The sequence below is a fragment of the Pelobates fuscus genome, chromosome 7, assembly GCF_036172605.1.
Source record: "Pelobates fuscus isolate aPelFus1 chromosome 7, aPelFus1.pri, whole genome shotgun sequence".
NCBI lineage: Eukaryota > Metazoa > Chordata > Amphibia > Anura > Pelobatidae > Pelobates > Pelobates fuscus.
In genome coordinates, this window is record NC_086323.1 from 112,685,246 (window position 1) to 112,706,740 (window position 21,495).

At 44.7% G+C, this 21,495-nt stretch overlaps 1 protein-coding gene across 7 annotated transcripts; it reads right to left on the reverse strand.

Moving 5' to 3' along the window:
* Positions 1 to 3,526: 3,526 nt before the first annotated feature.
* Positions 3,527 to 19,045, reverse strand: HMGXB4 (HMG-box containing 4). Of its 7 annotated transcripts, none has more exons than XM_063426426.1 (11): positions 18,876 to 18,991; positions 14,364 to 14,447; positions 13,617 to 13,771; positions 13,185 to 13,263; positions 12,042 to 12,862; positions 8,770 to 8,857; positions 7,831 to 7,895; positions 7,424 to 7,529; positions 7,095 to 7,192; positions 5,228 to 5,350; positions 3,527 to 4,479 (listed from the first exon to the last, which is right to left on the reverse strand). In XM_063426426.1, the coding sequence occupies exons 2-11, from the start codon at positions 14,383 to 14,385 to the stop codon at positions 4,435 to 4,437; spliced, it is 1,602 nt and encodes a 533-aa protein (XP_063282496.1). In that variant the 5' UTR covers positions 14,386 to 14,447; positions 18,876 to 18,991; the 3' UTR covers positions 3,527 to 4,434. The 7 variants fall into 7 exon arrangements, with proteins under 7 accessions (XP_063282496.1, XP_063282490.1, XP_063282493.1 ...); XM_063426420.1 differs by having other exon boundaries at positions 7,095 to 7,264; positions 18,876 to 18,990; XM_063426423.1 differs by having other exon boundaries at positions 7,095 to 7,264; positions 18,936 to 18,982.
* Between the last annotated feature and the right edge of the window lie 2,450 nt (positions 19,046 to 21,495).

Consider the following 21,495-nt stretch of genomic DNA (forward strand, 5'->3'; position numbering starts at 1 on the left):
CCGAGAACAGCATAAATGTGATCAGAGTTAGGTATACTAGTGTTGGGGCGTTTATACTGGATTTCTTACAGTTAAGTAGTTGAGTTCAAGAGTAACTCAGAAGAGGTAAGGAAGAGTGAGTGGTTTCTTGAGAAAAGACTTAGCATGAGTAGGTTAAAGGGACACTCCAGGCACCCAGACCACTTCTGCCCATTGGAGTGGTCTGGGTGCCAACTCTCACTACTCTTAACCCTGCAAGTGTAATTATTGCAGGTTTTTTTTATAAACTGCAATAATTACATTGCAGGGTTAAATCCACCTCTAGTGGCTGTCTACTAGACAGCCACTAGAGGGAACTTCCTGACTCATAGCACAAATTATCTGGGCTAGAGCGTCGCTGGAGTGCCTGGGTGTTCCCCCTTCAGCAACTGGGGATTGGGGGGTGGGGGGGAGAGGGAACCTGCAGAGCCAGGAAACAGATTGTTTTCCTGGCACTGGAGTTTTCCTTTAACATTAACAATGCACCCTTCTATAGAAGGTGCAGTGTCTGTGTGTATGACCATTATAGCCTACTCTAGAAGAGCAGTACCCCTAACGAGGTGGGGAAGTACTTGTTGATGGTATTCTAAGTACACATGTGGGGGCAGACCAGAATTGTGCACAGCCTATCTTTGGATTTGGTCAAATAACAGCAGCCCAAGAGGCCGCACACAGGTTTTCCTGAAACATAATGGGTAGACATTTCAGAGCAACAGAACTTAGTGGTAACAAAAAAAAAAGTTGGAGTGTTATTTTTATAACCAAACTGCTGACATTTTACCCTAACATTAATCTTACCATTAATAATCTCACAGGGTTTTTATATGCTTGTAATTTTTCTATTAGGGCATACAAACAATACAACAACTTGATTTATGACATAAATGACTCCGGTTTAAAAGGGCAGTCAGTTTCTTCAAACTAGCCACAAATAGGATTTTCTTTCCTTTTGTTTGAGCTGAAGGAGGGAAGTGACACCCTGAGCAGCTCAAACAGAAACTAAAGGTTATAACTTTTTACAAGGAGCAGAAAGCCACAGCTCTGATAGATAAAGTGCTCGGATTACACAGCCTCCAGAGCACTCCACCAATGAGGGCTACCTGCACACACAGTTTGTTTCCAGATGTTAATGTAAATTTGAATTATCAGGGTGGGCAGATACACACACTGTTGCTATGAAGTATGTCAATGGCAATGTTGTGATTGCTCTGTGTGAAGCAGGCGAGTTAGGCTGAGCAGCAGTTGGTGAAATAAAAGTAGAATATGACCCAACATGGCTGCTCAGCCACAAAAAAAATAAACACCCATCAACATACATCTACACAATCAATATATATCTAAATCTGTGACTATGCAAGAGTTGGAATGTTGTGTTTCCAAATCAGCAATGTTTGTCTGAATTTTGCTATTTGGTTTTCACAACAGTTCAAAGGTTAGTAAATAACCCTGCATGCATATACCCATATTTAATGTCCTGCTTTAAAAAAAAAAGAAGAAAAAAAAAGCCATGCTTAAAATTTAACTTGAGAATAAAATGTGAATGTCACATTTTTCTATTAAAACAAATAAATGAACCGAGCAGATGCAGGGTAGATGGGCTCCTTGGCCGCCCAGCGCAAAACAGTGTTTTTCAGCTACCCAAACGCTGATAAAAGCACCCAAGCAACCCATAACTGCAATGGGGAGGAGAACAAAAAATCAAAAGTCAGACAGACCCAAACAGGGGGGGACAGCATACAAGATTTATTCCACCAGGTGCAAGGTTCATACGGCCACAAAAAGGCTGCCGACCTCGAGGAGTTTCTGACTCCTCAGGGGATTTCTACCTAGAAGAGGCCACTAGCAGCCTACCTCCAGCGAGACCCCAACAACCAGCACCGAGCCCAGCGGACACAGAACCGGTAACTGCGACACTGTTAAAGACCCTGCTGGGATAGTTGCAGAACACCCTCCAGGCTGATGACGCACAGACCTCACAGGCCTGTTGAGCCACATCGACGTGGTCGAAGCAACCTCCACGCGGCAAACACAAGACATCACGGAGATCAGGCAGGAAATGCAGGTACTCAAACAACAGCAAGCCAAGACCGAGCAACGCTTTGCAGCAATGGAGAAGGTCAGGCTTTGCAATAATTTAAAGATCCCAGGAATCCCGGATGATATCCCCGCAGAGGAAATCCCACATATCTTAAGGCAGCTCACAGGAGCTTTACTGGCACCCAAAGCCAGGAATATCAGCTTTGAGGCAGCCTTTCGGATCCCAAAACCCCAAAGAGTGCCGGAGGCAGCCCTAAGAGACCTCGTGGTGAGGTTCAAAAGCTCAGCCGACAAGATGGCGGTCCTCGCAGCCCTGAAAGGGACTGCTACCTACAGCTTCGAATCCATGAACCTGTCCTTTTATGCAGACCTGTGGGGTGAAACCCTGCAGTGGCACAGGTCCCTACAACCTTTTAGCACACTGCTTTGAGACCAACATATTAATTATCACTGGCGCACACTGCAGATACAGCACGACAACCTGGTCTACTCAGTCTCGGACATGAGAGAAGCAAACTCCTTGCTGCGCCCACTCGGACTACCACTGTAAGAGCTGCCGCCTATCGATGCACCAGAACCACCCGCAGCTACACCAAGATGGGACCCAGCGAGAACCGTTCGCTTCATCCCACGGGGAACCGGGAAAACCACGTACGCAGATGCAGCCACATGAAGGCCAAACGCCTGTACCGAGACAATCTCTTTCAATGAAGGACATTACACATCAGGTTTGAAGCTCTGTTTAAACATTGTTATTTTCTAAATCTAGTGGCCGACAACCTTATCTATCAGTCAGCCGCAGGACTAATACATGCCCTCTTCTGACGCTGAACCCACCTGACCCACCCGGGCACAAGCAATGCCTCACCTCGAGACTCTCAGCCCACAAGCCACCACTCCACGCACTAAGATCAACCTGCAGGTCGCAGTTCACTCTGCACTCACCTAAAGAGGACGTTACAAAGCTAGCGAATGTTCTTATGTCTAGTGTTCTTATCTTTGTTCTTCACCTGACTATTATGGGGGGTATGGGGGGGAAAGGGGCGGGTGGCAGCATTAGCTACCGATGGAGGTACGTCTCCACGCATATCTTCCTGCCTAAGAATGGCCGAGGTGCTTCCATTTTGCACAACAAAAATAAAGAATCAAAAAAACGCACACAAAAAAAAATAATTGTAAACCTTGTAGCCCTTAAACAAAATATATATGAGTGATTTTTTAAAAACATTTTTTACCCTTGGTGTGCAATTCACAATGTCACCCATGTGATAAAAAAAAATCCTTTACAATAAAATCCGTTTCTTAACCACATGAAGCAATATATTCTGATCTTTACCAGTAACAATCCACATGCAAAATAAACAAATTGCTCATTAACTTTTGCTCTAAGGAACCCACAAGAGTGGATTCATCAAGTACCGAAACAGACAAAGCAGAAGCTCTACAGAAATCTAAAAATGCATATTTTATTTATTTTAAACAATAGCAAGGACATTTGACAATGACATATAAAATTAAAAAGAAAAATGAAAAATAATATTAGGCACCAATATAAATACAGTGTGCTTACACATAACACTGTATTGTTGCTTTTTTAGTAAGGACTACAGTGGCCATAATATTAAATGTCCTTACTGACCAAGCATTGTTTAAAACGCTCATTATTTCCAATTGCCACCACGTGATCAACAGGTCATAATGTAGGAATAGTTTGCACAGTGAGGGCAGACAGGATGTGATGAGAATAGTGCACATAATATGACAATCATTGCAGGTTTAAGCATAGACCAGCTTCACTGAATGGAATAACAGCAGCTAACAGACTGTTCAAACTTTATCATTTTAAACCGCAGATTCTGCTGGCAACAAATTCTTATTCTTATTTTATATAATACTTTACCATTAGCTCGTTTACATTTTGAAACTTTCTAGAAGAAAGTGGTATGTGCTTGGTGCCACTTATGTGCCTGTTAAGTATATAAAAAAGTTATTTTAAGTTTTTTGTTTTAAAAAGCTTTCCCTATAAAAGGTAAGACCATGCAAAGAAGGGAAAAATATTGGGGGGGGGGGGGGGGATTGTAAACCATACAACTGTCCAATGATATAAATCACCCTAAAAGAGAGTTGCATTTTTATTTTAAATTTTTTTAAAAAATCTGTCCATCAAGGGCCAGGAATGTCTCTTGACATGTAAACCAGCCTATCAGGCAATTTTATAATGCATGTTTCTGTCTGATCTAAAAAAGGTACAATAAGATTTACAAGACTGCATAAAATACTTCTGACTTTGTGTGTACATATATTACAGAACTATACAACAATAAAACAAATAGCGTCCCATGTCCCAGATTCCAACAATCTTCTATTAGATGTTGGAGGTCACAAACCAGGCATCACATAAGCAATGTTGTCCAGAGTGTTTGACTAAGGAAACAAAAATACAAGAAAACGCACACATTTTAGTTTTAATAGACATTAAAACCATTACATTGACATTAAAAGTACATTTTTTACTAAAATGCGGATTATATACCGGTATATGTAAAACAAAATAAATAAAAAGAAAAAAAAAGTCAGAAAACATTCAACATTCAAACATTCTACTCATTGCAGTTCTTGTGTTTGCCAAATATTCCAAGAATTTACAGCTTTGTGTATTAAAGACTACAGAGATTTGGAAGTAAGTGAATCCAATCAGCAAATAGTTAAGGGATTCTGTGGGCAACGTAACCAATGATATTGCTATAGTGTCTGGGTTCCCACAGTGCCGTCTTTCAGTTTAAAACATAAGAAGTGTCCTCAAGTGCCATTCTCTCCCTCTCCTGTTCTGCTCCAGAAGCACTAGCGTTTGCAGGCAAGGAAAAGCTAAAAGTGTGTATATATATATTATTTGCCATAGGCAGCCGGCTATCATTCCCTCCCCCCTCACTACTTACACTAATGCTTCTGCATTAGCTCTGAGCAGAACAGGAGATGGAGAGACCGACACCTGGGGATACAGTGTTAAACTGCTCGAGAATAGTTTACCACTTAAAGGATCAAGGGTGCCAGAAGACTCCAGGTACCATAACAACTTCATTGAGAGGGACCTTTATTATACATCAAAATTGAAATGCCCTAATAATTCACAATTAATTGCAGCAGAAAGTTCAATTGTTTATCAAACACTTACCAGAACCGGCTTAGGGCAAGCATTCAGCTGGGGAACATGGCTGGTAAGACAAACTAATGGTCCAAGAGCACAAAGGATGGAATCCAGAAGGACAGATAAACTGCCAGACACAGCAACCATGCCCTGCAAAGAAGACATTGAGGACATATCATGAACACAAAGTAGCAAATCACAGTAAGTACAAAGTCGTAAATCATACAGCAATGTATTAAGGATTATTTAACAATCACCTTGAAAATACCGTTGCTGGCTAAACATGGCAGCACCACTTGTGGGAAGGAGGTTTGCTCATAAGCACGATGCTGCCGTGCAGAATAGCCATGAAAATAAAAGTATGGAAAACATTTTCACACTGGTTGGATGAGGAGGAAAATAAATTGTTTCTGTTTCTCCTCTTCTTTCTATGCTGATCAACAGGTGCAAAGCTTATAACAATAATGGAAAACAAAACAAGGATGGAGGCCCCAGTTTTAGGAAAGATGTGAACATGGTGGTGTGGCTTTCTACCGTTAATGTTATTTTCAGAACCCAAATACATATTAATAGGTACAAATTAAAAAACCCTCTCCTTTATTCCAAGCCAAAAAACAGTAAAATACACTATATTGACAAAAGTATTGTGAAACACCCATTATTAAATTCAGGTGTTTTAATTCAGACCCATTGCCACAGGTGTATACAATAAAACACCTAGCCATGCAGTCTGCATTTACAAACATTTGTGTAAAAAATAAAAATAAAAAATGGGTCGTTCTGAAGAGCCCAGCGAATTCAAGCAATTCAATGCAATTAGTCAGTTTGTGAAATTTAATTTCTGCTAGATATTCCACGTTCAACAGAGCAGGGTCACTGAGTGCTGAGGTGCATGGTGTGTAAAAGTTGCCAATGCTCTGGTGATTCCATAGCTGAAGAGTTCTAAATTTGCACTGGCATGAATACTAGTACAAAAACTGTACAGCAGTAGCTTTATGGAACGGGTTTCCATGGCCGAGCAGCTGCAAGCAAGCCTTAAATCTCCAAGTACAATGCTAAGCTTCAATCGAGTGGTGTAAAGCATACTGCCACTGGACTCTGGAGCAGTGGAAAATGACGAATCACACTTCTCTGTTTGCCAGTCTGATGGGCGAGTCTGGGATTGGCAGATGCCAGGAGAAATTTACCTGTCTAACTGCATTATGATAACTGTAAAGTTTGGTGGAGGAGGGAAAAATGGTATGGAGCTGTTTTTCAGGGTTTCGGCTAGGCATATTAGTTTCAGTGAAGGGAATTCCTAATGCTTCAGCATACCAAGTCATTTTAGACAATGCTGTGCTTCCTACTTTGGAAAAGGTCATATACTAGTCCAGCATGACGGTGCCCCAGTGCACAAAGCAAGGCACATAAAGACATGGTTGGATAACTTGACTGGCCTGCACAGGGCCCCGACCTCAAACATCTTTGGGATGAACAGACATTGGGAGCCAGGCCTTCTTGTCCAGCATCAGTGTCTGACCTCACAAATGCTCTACTGGATGAATAAGCAAAAAAAAAAATTGCACAGAAACACTCCAAAACATAGTGGAAAGCTTTCCCAGAAGAGTGGAATCTGTTATAGCTGCAAAAGGGGTAGGACTAACTACATATTAATGTCTGTATTTAGAATGCGATGTCATAAAAATCGCTGTTGGTGTAATGGTCAGGTGTCCCAATACTTTGGTCCACATAGTTTATGTCTAGCTGAGATGATTTAATAGCATGTGTTTGTGAGTAAAGTTCTTAAGGTGGCAGCAAAATTAACTGTTCACCAATTGTATTCTTGAGAGGATTTGGAAAAGCTCATCAAAGCATTTTTTTGTGTGGAATAGGTTGTCAAGATAAATGTGCTTACTTCAGTCTCCTGTAGCCGATGACCTATCAAGCTCAAGGATTCTCCCAGGAGCTGAAGATGGGCTGCTACATCAATGGGTTCTGTGTCTGGGACTTTGGCTGGCGAAGAAGAGAAGGATAAAACACTACTTGGGGATTTCTTATGAGGAGAAGAAAGACTCGAAGAGGAGCCTGAAAATGAGAAAAGGGGAGAAACAGACATTAATACATATATTATAAAAGGAAATGCAGTTTTAGTGAAGGGTGCCATTAAAGAAAGGTAAGGTCACAGGAAAATTAAAGAAAGAACAAAAAAGAAAATTTGCCTAGCTAGGAATTCAGGCTTCTTACCTTTGCTCTTTGGAGTGGCGTCAGATGAGCTTGATTTGCGTTTCACAGTGGTAGCCTCGGCTTTATTTTGCTTATGCTGGAGATATTGTGCTTTTTGTTTCCAAACCTACAAAGACAACAAAATCAATAATCATTACAGTTCACATTTCTTTAAAATTTAAATGACAGATAGTGTATGGAGTAAAAGTACAGTAAGGGTGCAAGCGCAGCGGAAATATGCTTGTGAACAGAGTGATCTTCAGAGCATGCTTTGCTCCCCCCCCCCCCAGGTATTTAGGAGGGGATGTTCTTTAAACGAAGGTTCCTCATGCTTTGTTGTTTTTCATTAATCACAATACATATTTTTTGTAATATAAAAGCTATTTTGGCCATTCTGACAAGAAAAAGGTTAGGGATCACAAACTTACAAGCTTGTCCTTTTCTGGAAGCTGCTTCCACACCTCAGCTAGTTTCTTGCTGAGTTCACCAAAGTCTAATGAAACAAAAACAAAAAGCACACACATGAAATATAGGGTTCATTCTAAATGGCTCACCAAGTCTAGAAATACTCAGGCATCACTTTCAGGGAACCTCCTGATAACCACCCATAAACAACGCTCTTTTAATTTCCAACAACTCAGTTGGCCCATCCAGCCTAGCCTTATGTAGTCACAAATCAATATTTTTACAGCAGAAAAAAACCTTTTCTGCAGCTGTACTCATACAGCAAATATGTATGAGTGCAGCTGCACAAGGGCATTGTCAAGTGTAAATCTGTCCAACTTTGGACTGCAATGATAAGCTGAAAGTGATCAGGGAAAGGGGATGGCCATTTATTTTCAGAATCTTATCTTTTCAGGATAGTACAACTTAATCCTGATAACATTTCCAGAACTTTTCGGCTTTGTATCAGGAACAGAAGGACTGGTCCCCAGATTGATATCTAGATTCTGTCCTGTTGTGCCATTTATCCTTTCATAGTATCAGGAACAATCACTACATCACTTGTCTCCAAGAAGTATCTTTTTAAAAGGAAATGCCAAGCCCTATAAACACTACAACCCAATGTAGTAGTTATGGTGTCGAGCACTGTCCTAGGAGTATCCTGGCTATGTCCCATTGTAGGATGTCAAACCATTTTAGTACAGTTACGAACATATTTTTGGCTAGAACAGGTCTCAGCTGAAGTCCAGCCACACAGATTAAAATGTTCCATCAACTTTAGCAGATGGGTGACTATCTCTGGGTCCCTCACACAGGAGGCTTTAAGAGGGATAAGGGTTTTTACCACAGGTTTTTATTTCTTTTTAAGAGCTAAAGTGAGCCATACATTTTATTTAATTTAGAGTGAATGGGTATATTCTCACCGATCCCAGGGTGCTCTGCAATGATACTGCCTCGATACTCCTTAGAGAAGACTTGATATGCAGACATATTCTTTTTCTTCGGCTGTTGCTGCAAACACATGGAATACAAAGAACTTTTAGCTTGGTATAATACTTAATGCCTTAACAATATTAAAGGAACACTATAGGGTCAGGAACAAACATGTATTCCTGAGCCTATAGTGTTAAAACCACCGTTTATATGGCTTGAAACAATGCATCTCTATGAGGAAAGTTTAGTTCATGTAGACGTTGAATGGCACACTGTGCAGCACTGCCCCAGGAAGCAACTTCAAAGGCCATCTAAGGAGTGGCCACTAAAGGTGTCCCTAGGCTTTAATGTAAACACTTCCTTTTTTTCCTCTGAAAAGACAGTGTTTGCATGAAAATGCCTGCAGAGACTGCCTATACTCACCAGAACAACTACAAATGAGCTGTAGTTGTTCTCGTGACTAAAGTGTCCCTTTAATGTATTTAACTTGAATGCTTGTTTTTTTTTTTAGCTTTATCTAGGTTAAAGGGACACTATAGTCACCAAAACAACTACAGCTTATTGCATTTGTTCTGGTGTGTATAACCATTCCCTTTATGCTGTAAACACGTTTCCCCCCCCAAAAAAAAATCATTATTAACCTTACAGCCTAGGGATAACTCTACTGTCCACTCCTCAGATGGCTACTAGAGGTGCTTCCTGTCATTCAGTGCCTCCACCCTCTGCATGCAGACAATGAACTTTGCTCATAGAGATGCACTGATTCAATACATCTCCATGAGGAGATACCGATTGGTCAGGGCTGTGTTTGGCTATGACCCTGAACTGCCTCCTTGAAAGTCTCAGCCAATCCAAGCAGGCAGATCAGGGGCAGAGGTAGCAGCTGCAGACTTGAATAAAAGTAAGATATTACTATATTTAGAGGGACAAGGAAGGGGGGAGGGGAGCAGGGCAGGCTAGATGGTGGTAATAACACTATAGGATTAGGAATACATGTTTGTGTTCCTGACCTGATAGTGTTCCTTTAAGTACATTCTGAGCAAAATCAATTCAACTATAAAATAAAAATCTTAATTGTAGTTAAACGCAGGTGAACATTTAAAAAGGACAATCACCTATTACATTTTTTATTTTCCAAATGGAAGAAGGGACTAATAGACATATAAAATATGCACATAGAAAAGTTATTGAGATGAGATTTTAAAAGCGTTCAAGTGTTTTGTGCAATTTTCAAACTTAAGACCGCACTCCATATTAACATCTAGAGGCAAGTATACCACAATCCTAACAATCATAATACAGCATTACACGTCACCTTGGCACCATCAAATAAAGGCCTATTCTACAACAAGTTCACATAGGTGCAGTTACAGTTGTGCCAACATGGAAAGATACAATAAGCAACATACACTCAAAGTCTTACTCACTCAATGTAGATGTTTAAATGCCCTAGTAACATCTAATAGTCTAATAGAACCCTGCATTCTGTTGTAGACTCAAGTTAGTTACTATGTGATACTAGCGACCTCCTAAATGTAACCATACAGTATTATGTTAAGGCAGTGTAGCAGTGAAAAAAAAAAAAAAAAAAAAGAGGGACCAAGCCAGCTAATTTTTTGCTGATATGAACCACTAGTGAAATCAACATATTCTTGGATAGAACAGGCTTTAAATTAATTAATGGTCCCCTGTTTAGTCAGTTCAATTAGTAGGAGTGAGCTGACAGTATCAGTGAGCAAAGAAAACAGCAGCTTAACTTCCTATTTTATCCTATGCGCAATTACAGGAATACCCAACCCAGCTTAGACATCAGAGCTGAGGAATAACCTTTAGCCTGACTATAACAACAACTATGTGAACTTGTTCTGGAACAGGCCATCTATGTGATGATGCCTTAAGAGGTAAAGATATAATACTATATTCTGATGGTTAGGGTTGTGGTATATGTACCTCTAGTAGTTAATAGGGAGTGCGGTCTGAAGTTTTTCTTTTTGTTTTTTAAATATCATCTGAATAAAGCTTTTCTGTAAATAGTTTATCCTTGGTTAAGCCCAAATTAAGGTTGGTGGGGTGGGGGCAGTGTCAATTATACCACCGGAGAAATGTATCTTCATTAACTTCTGTACTATTTAAAAATAGTCCTTTTTTAATAAGATAATACCCATTCTTCCGATTTTCTTTCATTCTATAAATGTATATTCAGAAACACTAGTATAACTGAACATTGTTAATAGATTAGTTAAATAATAAACTACACAAAAAAAATAATGACGAAAAAGACACTCCAGGCAATAATAGAATTTTAATGCATTTGGTTTTGGCCTCATTAACATACTGGATTTTTTGCATGTTCAGACCTTTATAGTTTTTATACAAAATGCCAGAAAGATTTCATTATCAAATAAATGCACACAGTTCAGCCACTGACAGCACTGAGTGAGCTGAGCGGTTTGATTCACAATCAGGCTGCACACAATCAGAGAAACTATACTAGAGGTAGTGATGATATAGGTATTCCTGGGTGCCCTCGCCTTCTAACACAGATTACTTTGTAGTTCAAATCATTCAATACAGCCAGGGGCTCAGCTTTGTACAAACATTTGATAAGGAAGTCTTTCTGTGAAGGGGTCATGGTTAAAGAGGCAGACCTTTGGTGCAACATTCTGCTAAACTTTTTTTTTGTGTGTGGAAATAATGTCAGCATGCAAAAAAAGACAGCATATTAATGAGACTGAAACCAGATGCGTTCAAGCTGTATTGGTGCCCGGAGTCTCCTTTTAACCCCTTAAGGACCAAACTTCTGGAATAAAAGGGAATCATGACATGTCACACATGTCATGTGTCCTTAAGGGGTTAAAGTTTGTTCACGGATTTGTATCTTATCCTTTAACCAAAATGTTATCATTGTTTTAGTTTTTGTGACAAGTTGATTTACGCCACCAAATCCCAGAGAAATGGTTTATTGCTTAATGAAGAATTAACTCAGCCTTTTTCACACACTGTTTTTCTTTCATGGCTTAGGATAAACAAAAAAAAGACTTATCAGTCTTCTCAGTTTTACTGTATCTGTTCATTTATGTGAAACCATTATACTGTGGTATGTAAGTGCAGAGATATGTACTTATTCTAGGGTACATTATTAACTTTGGATGGACATAATATCTCGTAACCATTTCTTCCTGCCATGGTCTTGAAACCAATACATAACATAGTTTAATCCATTAAGTACTTTAGGGGGGCACAGTGTAGTGGGGGAATTCACCTTCTCTGACTCCTCTTTCTTCTTCTTTTTGTCCAATGGTACCTCTGGGTTGCTGATGGTAGGTGCTGACAGAGGTGCAGGTGGTGGCGATACAGTGGTAGGAGCAGGTGGCAAGGGCAGTGTTTGTGGTAGAATCTGTGTTGGACTCCCATCAGCACCATGTTCCCTCTTGCTTTTGCTGTGCTTCCTGTGTTTGTCATCCTTATGTTTGTCATCCTTATGTTTGTCTTTTTTCTTCTTGCTTTTTTTAGATTTCTTTTTTTTCTTTACCTCCCGAAATGAGTCATCGATCACCAATTCCCCACCCTCTATATCCCCACCAGAAGAAGCTGAATCAGGTGTACCACTAGATCGTGGTGTGTGGCTTTCCTTCTTATGTTTCTTGTGGCTACTTCGGCTCTCTGTTTCTTCCTTTTGTACTTTTTTAATAATTTTCTTAGCACTTGTCCCTTCACTGAGCACAGGGCTTGCCTGTGGAGAGATAATATGTTCCTCTGTCTTTTCTTTGGGAGAAAGAATGAGTTTCATTCTCAGTCCATCTGGCTCTCGTAAAGTCAGAGGTTTGGGCTTTTTTGCTTCATGGCCAGGATCCTCTGTGGGAACCTCCTCTGATTTTTTGCGATGCTCTTTGCGTGGTACTTGGGAGCCAGAGGGAAAACTGACAGGGGATGCAATTATTTTCTCTGCTTTCTTGCAAGGAAGTTTGCTGGAAGAAGCAAGTGGAGAGGTGATGGCTTTCAGAAGATCCATTGCTGTATCAGAAGGAGAAGATGGGTTGGGAGGTTGTGGCTTTTTCTTCTTTATGTCTGCAGAAGACAAATCTAAAATACACAGGTGTAACCAATAGAGAAACAGATTGAAAGCAAGAAAAACACATTCGTTTATTGAAGTTAAATAAAATGGAATCAATATAAAGGAGCAAAATACTGTAACAAAAACTGTATAGAAGACTTTGTACAGTTTTAAATGCAATAGTCTCAAGATGAATTGCATTTCTGTTGCAATGTTATAGAAAGAAGGAAAACAAAGTGAGAAAAGCCTGTGAACGGTAAATGTTAATTTAGAGCAAGACAAGTGGGATATACAACAAACTGAACTGGTTAATGTGCAGTAAGATCGGAAAAAGAAAGCAATTTGTCCCACCTGCATAAAATGCATCCTCTGAAAAATGCTTCTTTTTCTTCTTGTGGGACTCCGACCCAAGAAAGGAAAAGTCAGATTCCTACAAACACAACCATGACATATCTGAAAAAACTTGTGTAACAGGGTTTGTTAATCAAAACAAATAGTTTATTCAGATAACAAAAAATATTTTTTCTAAAAAGTTTATTATGGTTTCAACTTTTACAACACTAAGTTTAAGATGAAAGAACTAATCTGACATGCTGTGGGCACATAAAATGATTTGTGATCTACAAACATCTACAATATGTATTGACCAGTCTTCTTTTTTGTTCTCAATTCTTAAATTACTTCTAGTGAAAATACAGATTGTATTTGTGAACTAGACTTAACATTTTAACAAGTTACAAAATGCATTGATCCAATGTGAAAAAGACACTTCAAAAATCCCACCTTGGGCCTTTTCTTTGATGACTTTCGAACTTCTTCAGCAATCTCCTCTTCTTCACGCAGAAGGTCTTTGTACGATCGCTTCTTCTCCCGCTGGGTCCTGCCGGCTGCCAAGCCCACATCCTCCATCCCACGCTCTGTGTCCAAACCCTCAGATGCTGGCCAAGAGGTGAGATAAAAGACACAGAAACATATAATTTTATGGCATTAACCACTGATCATCATAAACAAACTACAGTTTAAAAAAAAAAAAAAAAACTAAAACAATTGCTGATTGCTCTCAGCCCTGGATATAATCTCTGCACAGCTTCAAGCTGCAATGGTGGCAGTGAGAATTGCCTGGCAGAACCCAGATAAGTAATCCAACCATTTGATAATTTTACTTATATCTGCTACTACATTGGAGGTGTCAGGGCACGTCTGGTATCATAACAACTACAGCGGTCTGTAGTGGTTATTGTGCTTGGACTGTTCATTTAATGTTGTTTTATCTAAGGTTTTACAGTAACCTATTTTTATTATTAGTTTATTTTAATATGAATTGATTGTGTGGTGCAGCTTCTTCTATCTATCAATGTTAACATGGTAAGCACAAGTGGATCAGTCAGTCAGTCTTGTTTGTCCAATGATCAACCTGTCATAATGAAAGAGTTGTTTATTTGTATGTAATAAATTGCACTGATTAAATAGCGGTTGGACTGGAGCTGGAAACCATGCTTCCCAGACATAATTCCCATGGCGTGCACCTACCTCTGGGATCACTGTATGCCATATTAAGTGCAATTCATCAGGTACTGGACAAAGGTCTGATGGCAGTGTCCTTGGGCAGCCAGTCTGTAGAAGGAACATTGTGCTAATACATATCAGCCCCTACTGCATTTCTAAATTGTAAAAGTAGAGTGTGATGGAATTGTGAACTATGAATGATAGGAGTGTGATTTCTTTCAGCAAACTCAAAAGTCTCATTCATAAATACACAAGATTAGCATGGATATGTCTATGAGCTTACATCCTGAATGCAGGACAGCCATTCGATTGACAGGCACCAGTTTCTCAGATAGCATTCAGTATATAGTCACCAGTAATTCCATTCACTGATTGGAAATGTGTCTTAACAGAATGCATGAAAGTCATTGCTAGACTTATGAGTATACAACAAATACCTTCTGGAAAAAGGTAAAATTGGTCACCAAAACAACATGAATCCTCAGCATTTATGCAGTGTAAAAAGTTTACATTTACAAACATGAACTCATTGTAATAGTCTCTCACCATCCACAGTAAAAAATACCATATCACTTATCACCCAGATTGATAGGACGGAGTTTTTTTTGTTTTTTTTTTACAGCATTCATCATTTATGACAGGACAATGTATCTCATCATGTGTAGTTAATAAGGGACCACACCTATTATCATTCTGATTGCCTATACGCAGACTCTCATATTTGCCTTCAAATGCAACAGATCCCTATTTCTCTCAAGAACAAAGTCCTGCAGGCGACCTCAAGCAGCAACAAGACCCTGTGCCTTGTACTGCATCCAGGAACAGCCCATGTCCCTCAGACTGCCACCCACAGTGACAAGAGTCATGTCCCTTGGTGCTGTCTGTCCCAGGTCCCTCAGCCTGTCTCACACAATGACAGGACTCATGTCCCCCAGCCTCTCTCACAGGACCCAGGTCCCCCAGCCTGTCTCGCACAGTGACAGGACCCAGGTCCCCCAGCCTGTCTCGCACAGTGACAGGACCCAGGTCCCCCAGCCTGTCTCGCACAGTGACAGGACCCCCAGCCTGTCTCGCACAGTGACAGGACCCAGGTCCCCCAGCCTGTCTCGCACAGTGACAGGACCCAGGACCCCCAGCCTGTCTCGCACAGTGACAGGACCCAGGACCCCCAGCCTGTCTCGCACAGTGACAGGACCCAGGACCCCCAGCCTGTCTCGCACAGTGACAGGACCCAGGACCCCCAGCCTGTCTCGCACAGTGACAGGACCCAGGACCCCCAGCCTGTCTCGCACAGTGAAAGGACCCAGGACCCCCAGCCTGTCTCGCACAGTGACAGGACCCAGGACCCCCAGCCTGTCTCGCACAGTGACAGGACCCAGGACCCCCAAGCCTGTCTCGCACAGTGACAGGACCCAGGACCCCCAGCCTGTCTCGCACAGTGACAGGACCCAGGACCCCCAGCCTGTCTCGCACAGTGACAGGACCCAGGACCCCCAGCCTGTCTCGCACAGTGACAGGACCCAGGACCCCCAGCCTGTCTCGCACAGTGACAGGACCCAGGACCCCCAGCCTGTCTCGCACAGTGACAGGACCCAGGACCCCCAGCCTGTCTCGCACAGTGACAGGACCCAGGACCCCCAGCCTGTCTCGCACAGTGACAGGACCCAGGACCCCCAGCCTGTCTCGCACAGTGACAGGACCAGGACCCCCAGCCTGTCTCGCACAGTGACAGGACCCAGGTCCCCCTGCCTGTCTCGCACAGCGACAGGACCCCCAGCCTGTCTCGCACAGTGACAGGACCCCCAGCCTGTCTCGCACAGTGACAGGACCCAGGACCCCCAGCCTGTCTCGCACAGTGAAAGGACCCAGGACCCCCAGCCTGTCTCGCACAGTGACAGGACCCAGGACCCCCAGCCTGTCTCGCACAGTGACAGGACCCAGGTCCCCCAGCCTGTCTCGCACAGTGACAGGACCCAGGTCCCCCAGCCTGTCTCGCACAGTGACAGGACTCATGTCCCCCAGCCTGTCTCGCACATTGACAGGACCCAGGTCCCCCAGCCTGTCTCACAGGACCCAGGTCCCCCAGCCTGTCTCACAGGACCCAGGTCCCCCAGCCTGTCTCGCACAGTGACAGGACCCAGGTCCCCCAGCCTGTCTCGCACAGTGACAGGACCCAGGTCCCCCAGCCTGTCTCGCACAGTGACAGGACCCAGGTCCCCCAGCCTGTCTCGCACAGTGACAGGACCCAGGTCCCCCAGCCTGTCTCGCACAGTGACAGGACCCAGGTCCCCCAGCCTGTCTCGCACAGTGACAGGACCCAGGTCCCCCAGCCTGTCTCGCACAGTGACAGGACCCAGGTCCCCCAGCCTGTCTCGCACAGTGACAGGACCCAGGTCCCCCAGCCTGTCTCGCACAGTGACAGGACCCAGGTCCCCCAGCCTGTCTCGCACAGTGACAGGACCCAGGTCCCCCAGCCTGTCTCGCACAGTGACAGGACCCAGGTCCCCCAGCCTGTCTCGCACAGTGACAGGACCCCCAGCCTGTCTCGCACAGTGACAGGACCCAGGTCCCCCAGCCTGTCTCGCACAGTGACAGGACCCAGGTCCCCCAGCCTGTCTCGCACAGTGACAGGACCCAGGTCCCCCAGCCTGTCTCGCACAGTGACAGGACTCATGTCCCCCAGCCTGTCTCGCGCAATGACAGGACTCATGTCCCCCAGCCTGTCTCACGCAATGACAGGACTCATGTCCCCCAGCCTGTCTCACGCAATGACAGGACTCATGTCCCCCAGCCTGTCTCACGCAATGACAGGACTCATGTCCCCCAGCCTGTCTCACGCAATGACAGGACTCATGTCCCCCAGCCTGTCTCACGCAATGACAGGACTCATGTCCCCCAGCCGGTCTCACGCAATGACAGGACTCATGTCCCCCAGCCTGTCTCACAGGACCCAGGTCCCCCAGCCTGTCTCGCACAGTGACAGGACCCAGGTCCCCCAGCCTGTCTCGCACAGTGACAGGACCCAGGTCCCCCAGCCTGTCTCGCACAGTGACAGGACCCAGGTCCCCCAGCCTGTCTCGCACAGTGACAGGACCCAGGTCCCCCAGCCTGTCTCGCACAGTGACAGGACCCAGGTCCCCCAGCCTGTCTCGCACAGTGACAGGACCCAGGTCCCCCAGCCTGTCTCGCACAGTGACAGGACCCAGGTCCCCCAGCCTGTCTCGCACAGTGACAGGACCCAGGTCCCCCAGCCTGTCTCGCACAGTGACAGGACCCAGGTCCCCCAGCCTGTCTCGCACAGTGACAGGACCCAGGTCCCCCAGCCTGTCTCGCACAGTGACAGGACTCATGTCCCCCAGCCTGTCTCACACAATGACAGGACTCATGTCCCCCAGCCTGTCTCACGCAATGACAGGACTCATGTCCCCCAGCCTGTCTCACGCAATGACAGGACTCATGTCCCCCAGCCTGTCTCACGCAATGACAGGACTCATGTCCCCCAGCCTGTCTCACGCAATGACAGGACTCATGTCCCCCAGCCGGTCTCACGCAATGACAGGACTCATGTCCCCCAGCCGGTCTCACGCAATGACAGGACTCATGTCCCCCAGCCTGTCTCACGCAATGACAGGACTCATGTCCCCCAGCCTGTCTCACACAATGACAGGACTCATGTCCCCCAGCCTGTCTCACACAATGACAGGACTCATGTCCCCCAGCCTGTCTCACAGGACCCAGGTCCCCCAGCCTGTCTCGCACAGTGACAGGACCCAGGTCCCCCAGCCTGTCTCGCACAGTGACAGGACCCAGGTCCCCCAGCCTGTCTCGCACAGTGACAGGACCCAGGTCCCCCAGCCTGTCTCGCACAGTGACAGGACCCAGGTCCCCCAGCCTGTCTCACACAGTGACAGGACCCAGGTCCCCCAGCCTGTCTCACACAGTGACAGGACCCAGGTCCCCCAGCCTGTCTCACACAGTGACAGGACCCAGGTCCCCCAGCCTGTCTCACACAGTGACAGGACCCAGGTCCCCCAGCCTGTCTCACACAGTGACAGGACCCAGGTCCCCCAGCCTGTCTCACACAGTGACAGGACCCAGGTCCCCCAGCCTGTCTCACACAGTGACAGGACCCAGGTCCCCCAGCCTGTATCACACAGTGACAGGACCCAGGTCGCTCCCACTGTGTCAGACAATGACAGGACTAGACTGTGACTACAAAAGTAATGCTGACATAACCCTGGCACCCACAGCATGAAGAACAAAGTCTACCTGTGTGAGCAAGCCGCACCAACTGGAAGAAGTCCCCCTACAAGCAATCTATCCATACACAGCGTGCTTCCTGCAGGGACACATGATCCACAAGGAGTAATATCACGAATTGCCATCAATCTCAAACACTGCCAATGCTGGTTCCTCACACTATGTATCACTCCAGTAACCCACAGCAAAGGAAAGGGTTACAGCTCCCATCATGCAACGGGACAACAGCAGTCAAGACTACATTCCCCACAATGCACTGCTCACTGAGCAACTCACACACAATCCTCCTAGAGCTCATGCAGCTATGCCTCTGACCGCGCAACACCTTCCTCACACCTTCCGGGATACTTCATTCAGCATCATTCACCGAGCTTCCCGCCATCATGGAAAAAGAGAAAGCAGACCTGGGGACGTACGGGCTCTGGATGCGTGCAACCACCGTGAAACGCACGACGCACGCAGAGTAACTGACCAATAATAACTCTCTACGTCATTTTAGAGCGCCGTGATAAGACCATTCACACTGCTTGAGATGGAAAGTGTATTTTATTATTGTTATTGTTATATTTTGTACTGTAAAGGCAGGGCTTCCATTTTCACAGGAAGAACTATTCATAAAACGCTGAACTCCAAATGGGAGAAGGACAGATATGTAAACAGTGTCCAGTTCAACAATACTCACAGCTTCACTGCTTTACCAAAATTTTAGTAATTCAATTCTTCGTTTTACTACAGTTCGTTGTTTATTAAATAATTTGAAGCTGCTTTGTCCCTATGGGGGGTCTATGGGACGGTTAGACTTAAAGGACAGCTGTCAGATTTACATTATTATTAATATAATCCTTTCATCAAGTTTTGGAAGGAAATATATATATTTTTAAAAGTATATATGAGGGGAAAAAAACTCATCCCATGGTTAGTATATGACAGGCTCCTACAGCCATATACATGCACCTTGGGACAGACAGTGTTTGAATGTAACAGTTAGTCCGTATGAGCTTTCCGGCTTCACTCCCTGCACAGAAGCCAGGAAGAACAGAGAGACTAATTGCAGACATTCCAACGCTCCCGGAACGTTCCAGGAGTCTACATAATATCCCGGAAATCTAATTTTTTTTTTTTTTTTTTTAGAGCGAGAACACTCACTGGCGCAAATTTAAAAACGATTTTCGGGATGTTACAGTGCGGCTCCGTAAGGGAAGCGCACTATACTAGCAGGGAGCGCATCCTTCTCTATGTAGGAGCACCGGGTGTCACGTAACCTGACAGAGCACATTACACTTCAAGGAGCCCACCTCCCATGCCATGACATGTAACAGCAGGGAGGGGGCACCAATCTGTAGGTGGGCAGAACCAGCGCTACTCTCACCTAGGGCGCTGGCTCCATGAAGGAGGCAGCTGTCTGCTGCTTGTGGAGGAAGGTGAGAAACATGGATGGGGGGGGGGAGACATGGGGGCAGAGAGATGGATGGGAGAGGAAGAGATATTGAATGGCTGAAACATGGCTGAAAGGGGGGCTAGACGGATGAGAGGAGGGGGGTTAGAGACATGGATTGGAAGGAGACATGGATGGAAGGGGGGGGAGACATGGGGGGATGGATGAGGGGAGTGGGAGAAACATGGGAGGGATACATGGATGGAAAAGGGGGGAGAAATGTATGGAAGGGGAGGGAGAGACATAGATGGGGAACAGAGACATGGATGGAAGGGGATGGAAGAGACATTGATAGAAGTGAGGGTAGAAATTAGTGGAGCGAACAGTGCAGCCACACCTTAGCCTGCCCAGGGAGATTGCGGAGACTGCAGTTTGTAGAGGGAGTGAGTGGAGTGGACACTCCAGGCAGTGGAATTACTACTGAGACTGCAATTAATTCCCCAATTGCAGCCTCTCTGCCCCACTACAGTCCCATCCCCCCAAATCGCATCCCCGAACTCCCCTACTACAGCCTCTAAACCTCCACTACAGCCTCTATTCACCCCACTTGCAGCCCTTATCCCTTACTACAGACCCTAACTCCCCTTTTACAGACCCTATTCCCTGACTACAGTCCTTACATCCCATATTCTCCCCCCTACAGCCCCTTACCTTCCTACTACAGCCCTTGTCCCCCACTTAATTTCCTAACCGCCCATTTACAATTGTTGAAGAATAATAAGTCAACATGAAACAACCGGTCCAAATCTAAGACATTATTTTTGAACAATTAAAGGGACACTCCAGGCACCCAGACCACTTCGGCTCATTGGAGTGGTCTGAGTGTCAACTCCCACTACTCCTAACCCTGCAAGTGTAATTATTGTAGTTTTTTTATAAACTGCAATAATTACCTTGCAGGGTTAACTCCACCTCTAGTGGCTGTCTATTGGACAGCCACTAGAGGGAACTTCCTGCTCTATAGCACAGGAAACCTGTGCTAGAGCGTCGCTGGACGTCCTCACGCTCAAATTCCGATAGGAAAGCATTGAAATTCGTTTTCAATGCTTTCCTATGGGGAGACGTAATGCCGCGCATGCGCATTAGGTCTCCTCGGCCGGTGGGCGGGATCAGTCTCGCACACCGGCCGACGGAAGAATAGGGAGGAGTGTCGCGGAGGAGGAGACAGCGGCGAGGGACATCGCCGCTGCCTCAGGTAAGTGATTGAAGGGGTTTTCACCCCTTCAGTAACCGGGGATTGGTGGGTGGGAGGGAGAGGGACCCTCCAGTGCCAGAAAAACGGATCGTTCTCCTGGCACTGGAGTTTCCCTTTAAGCAGGATTACAAACAAAGTGACAGACAAGTTGCACTTTCAAAGTAACTCAGCTAGTGCGCACCACGATCAGATAAAACAGTGCCTTTATACTTTTTGAAAATGCTCCAGTGAAGTGGTTTGACCAATCCAGAGCCTCTGCACGTCCA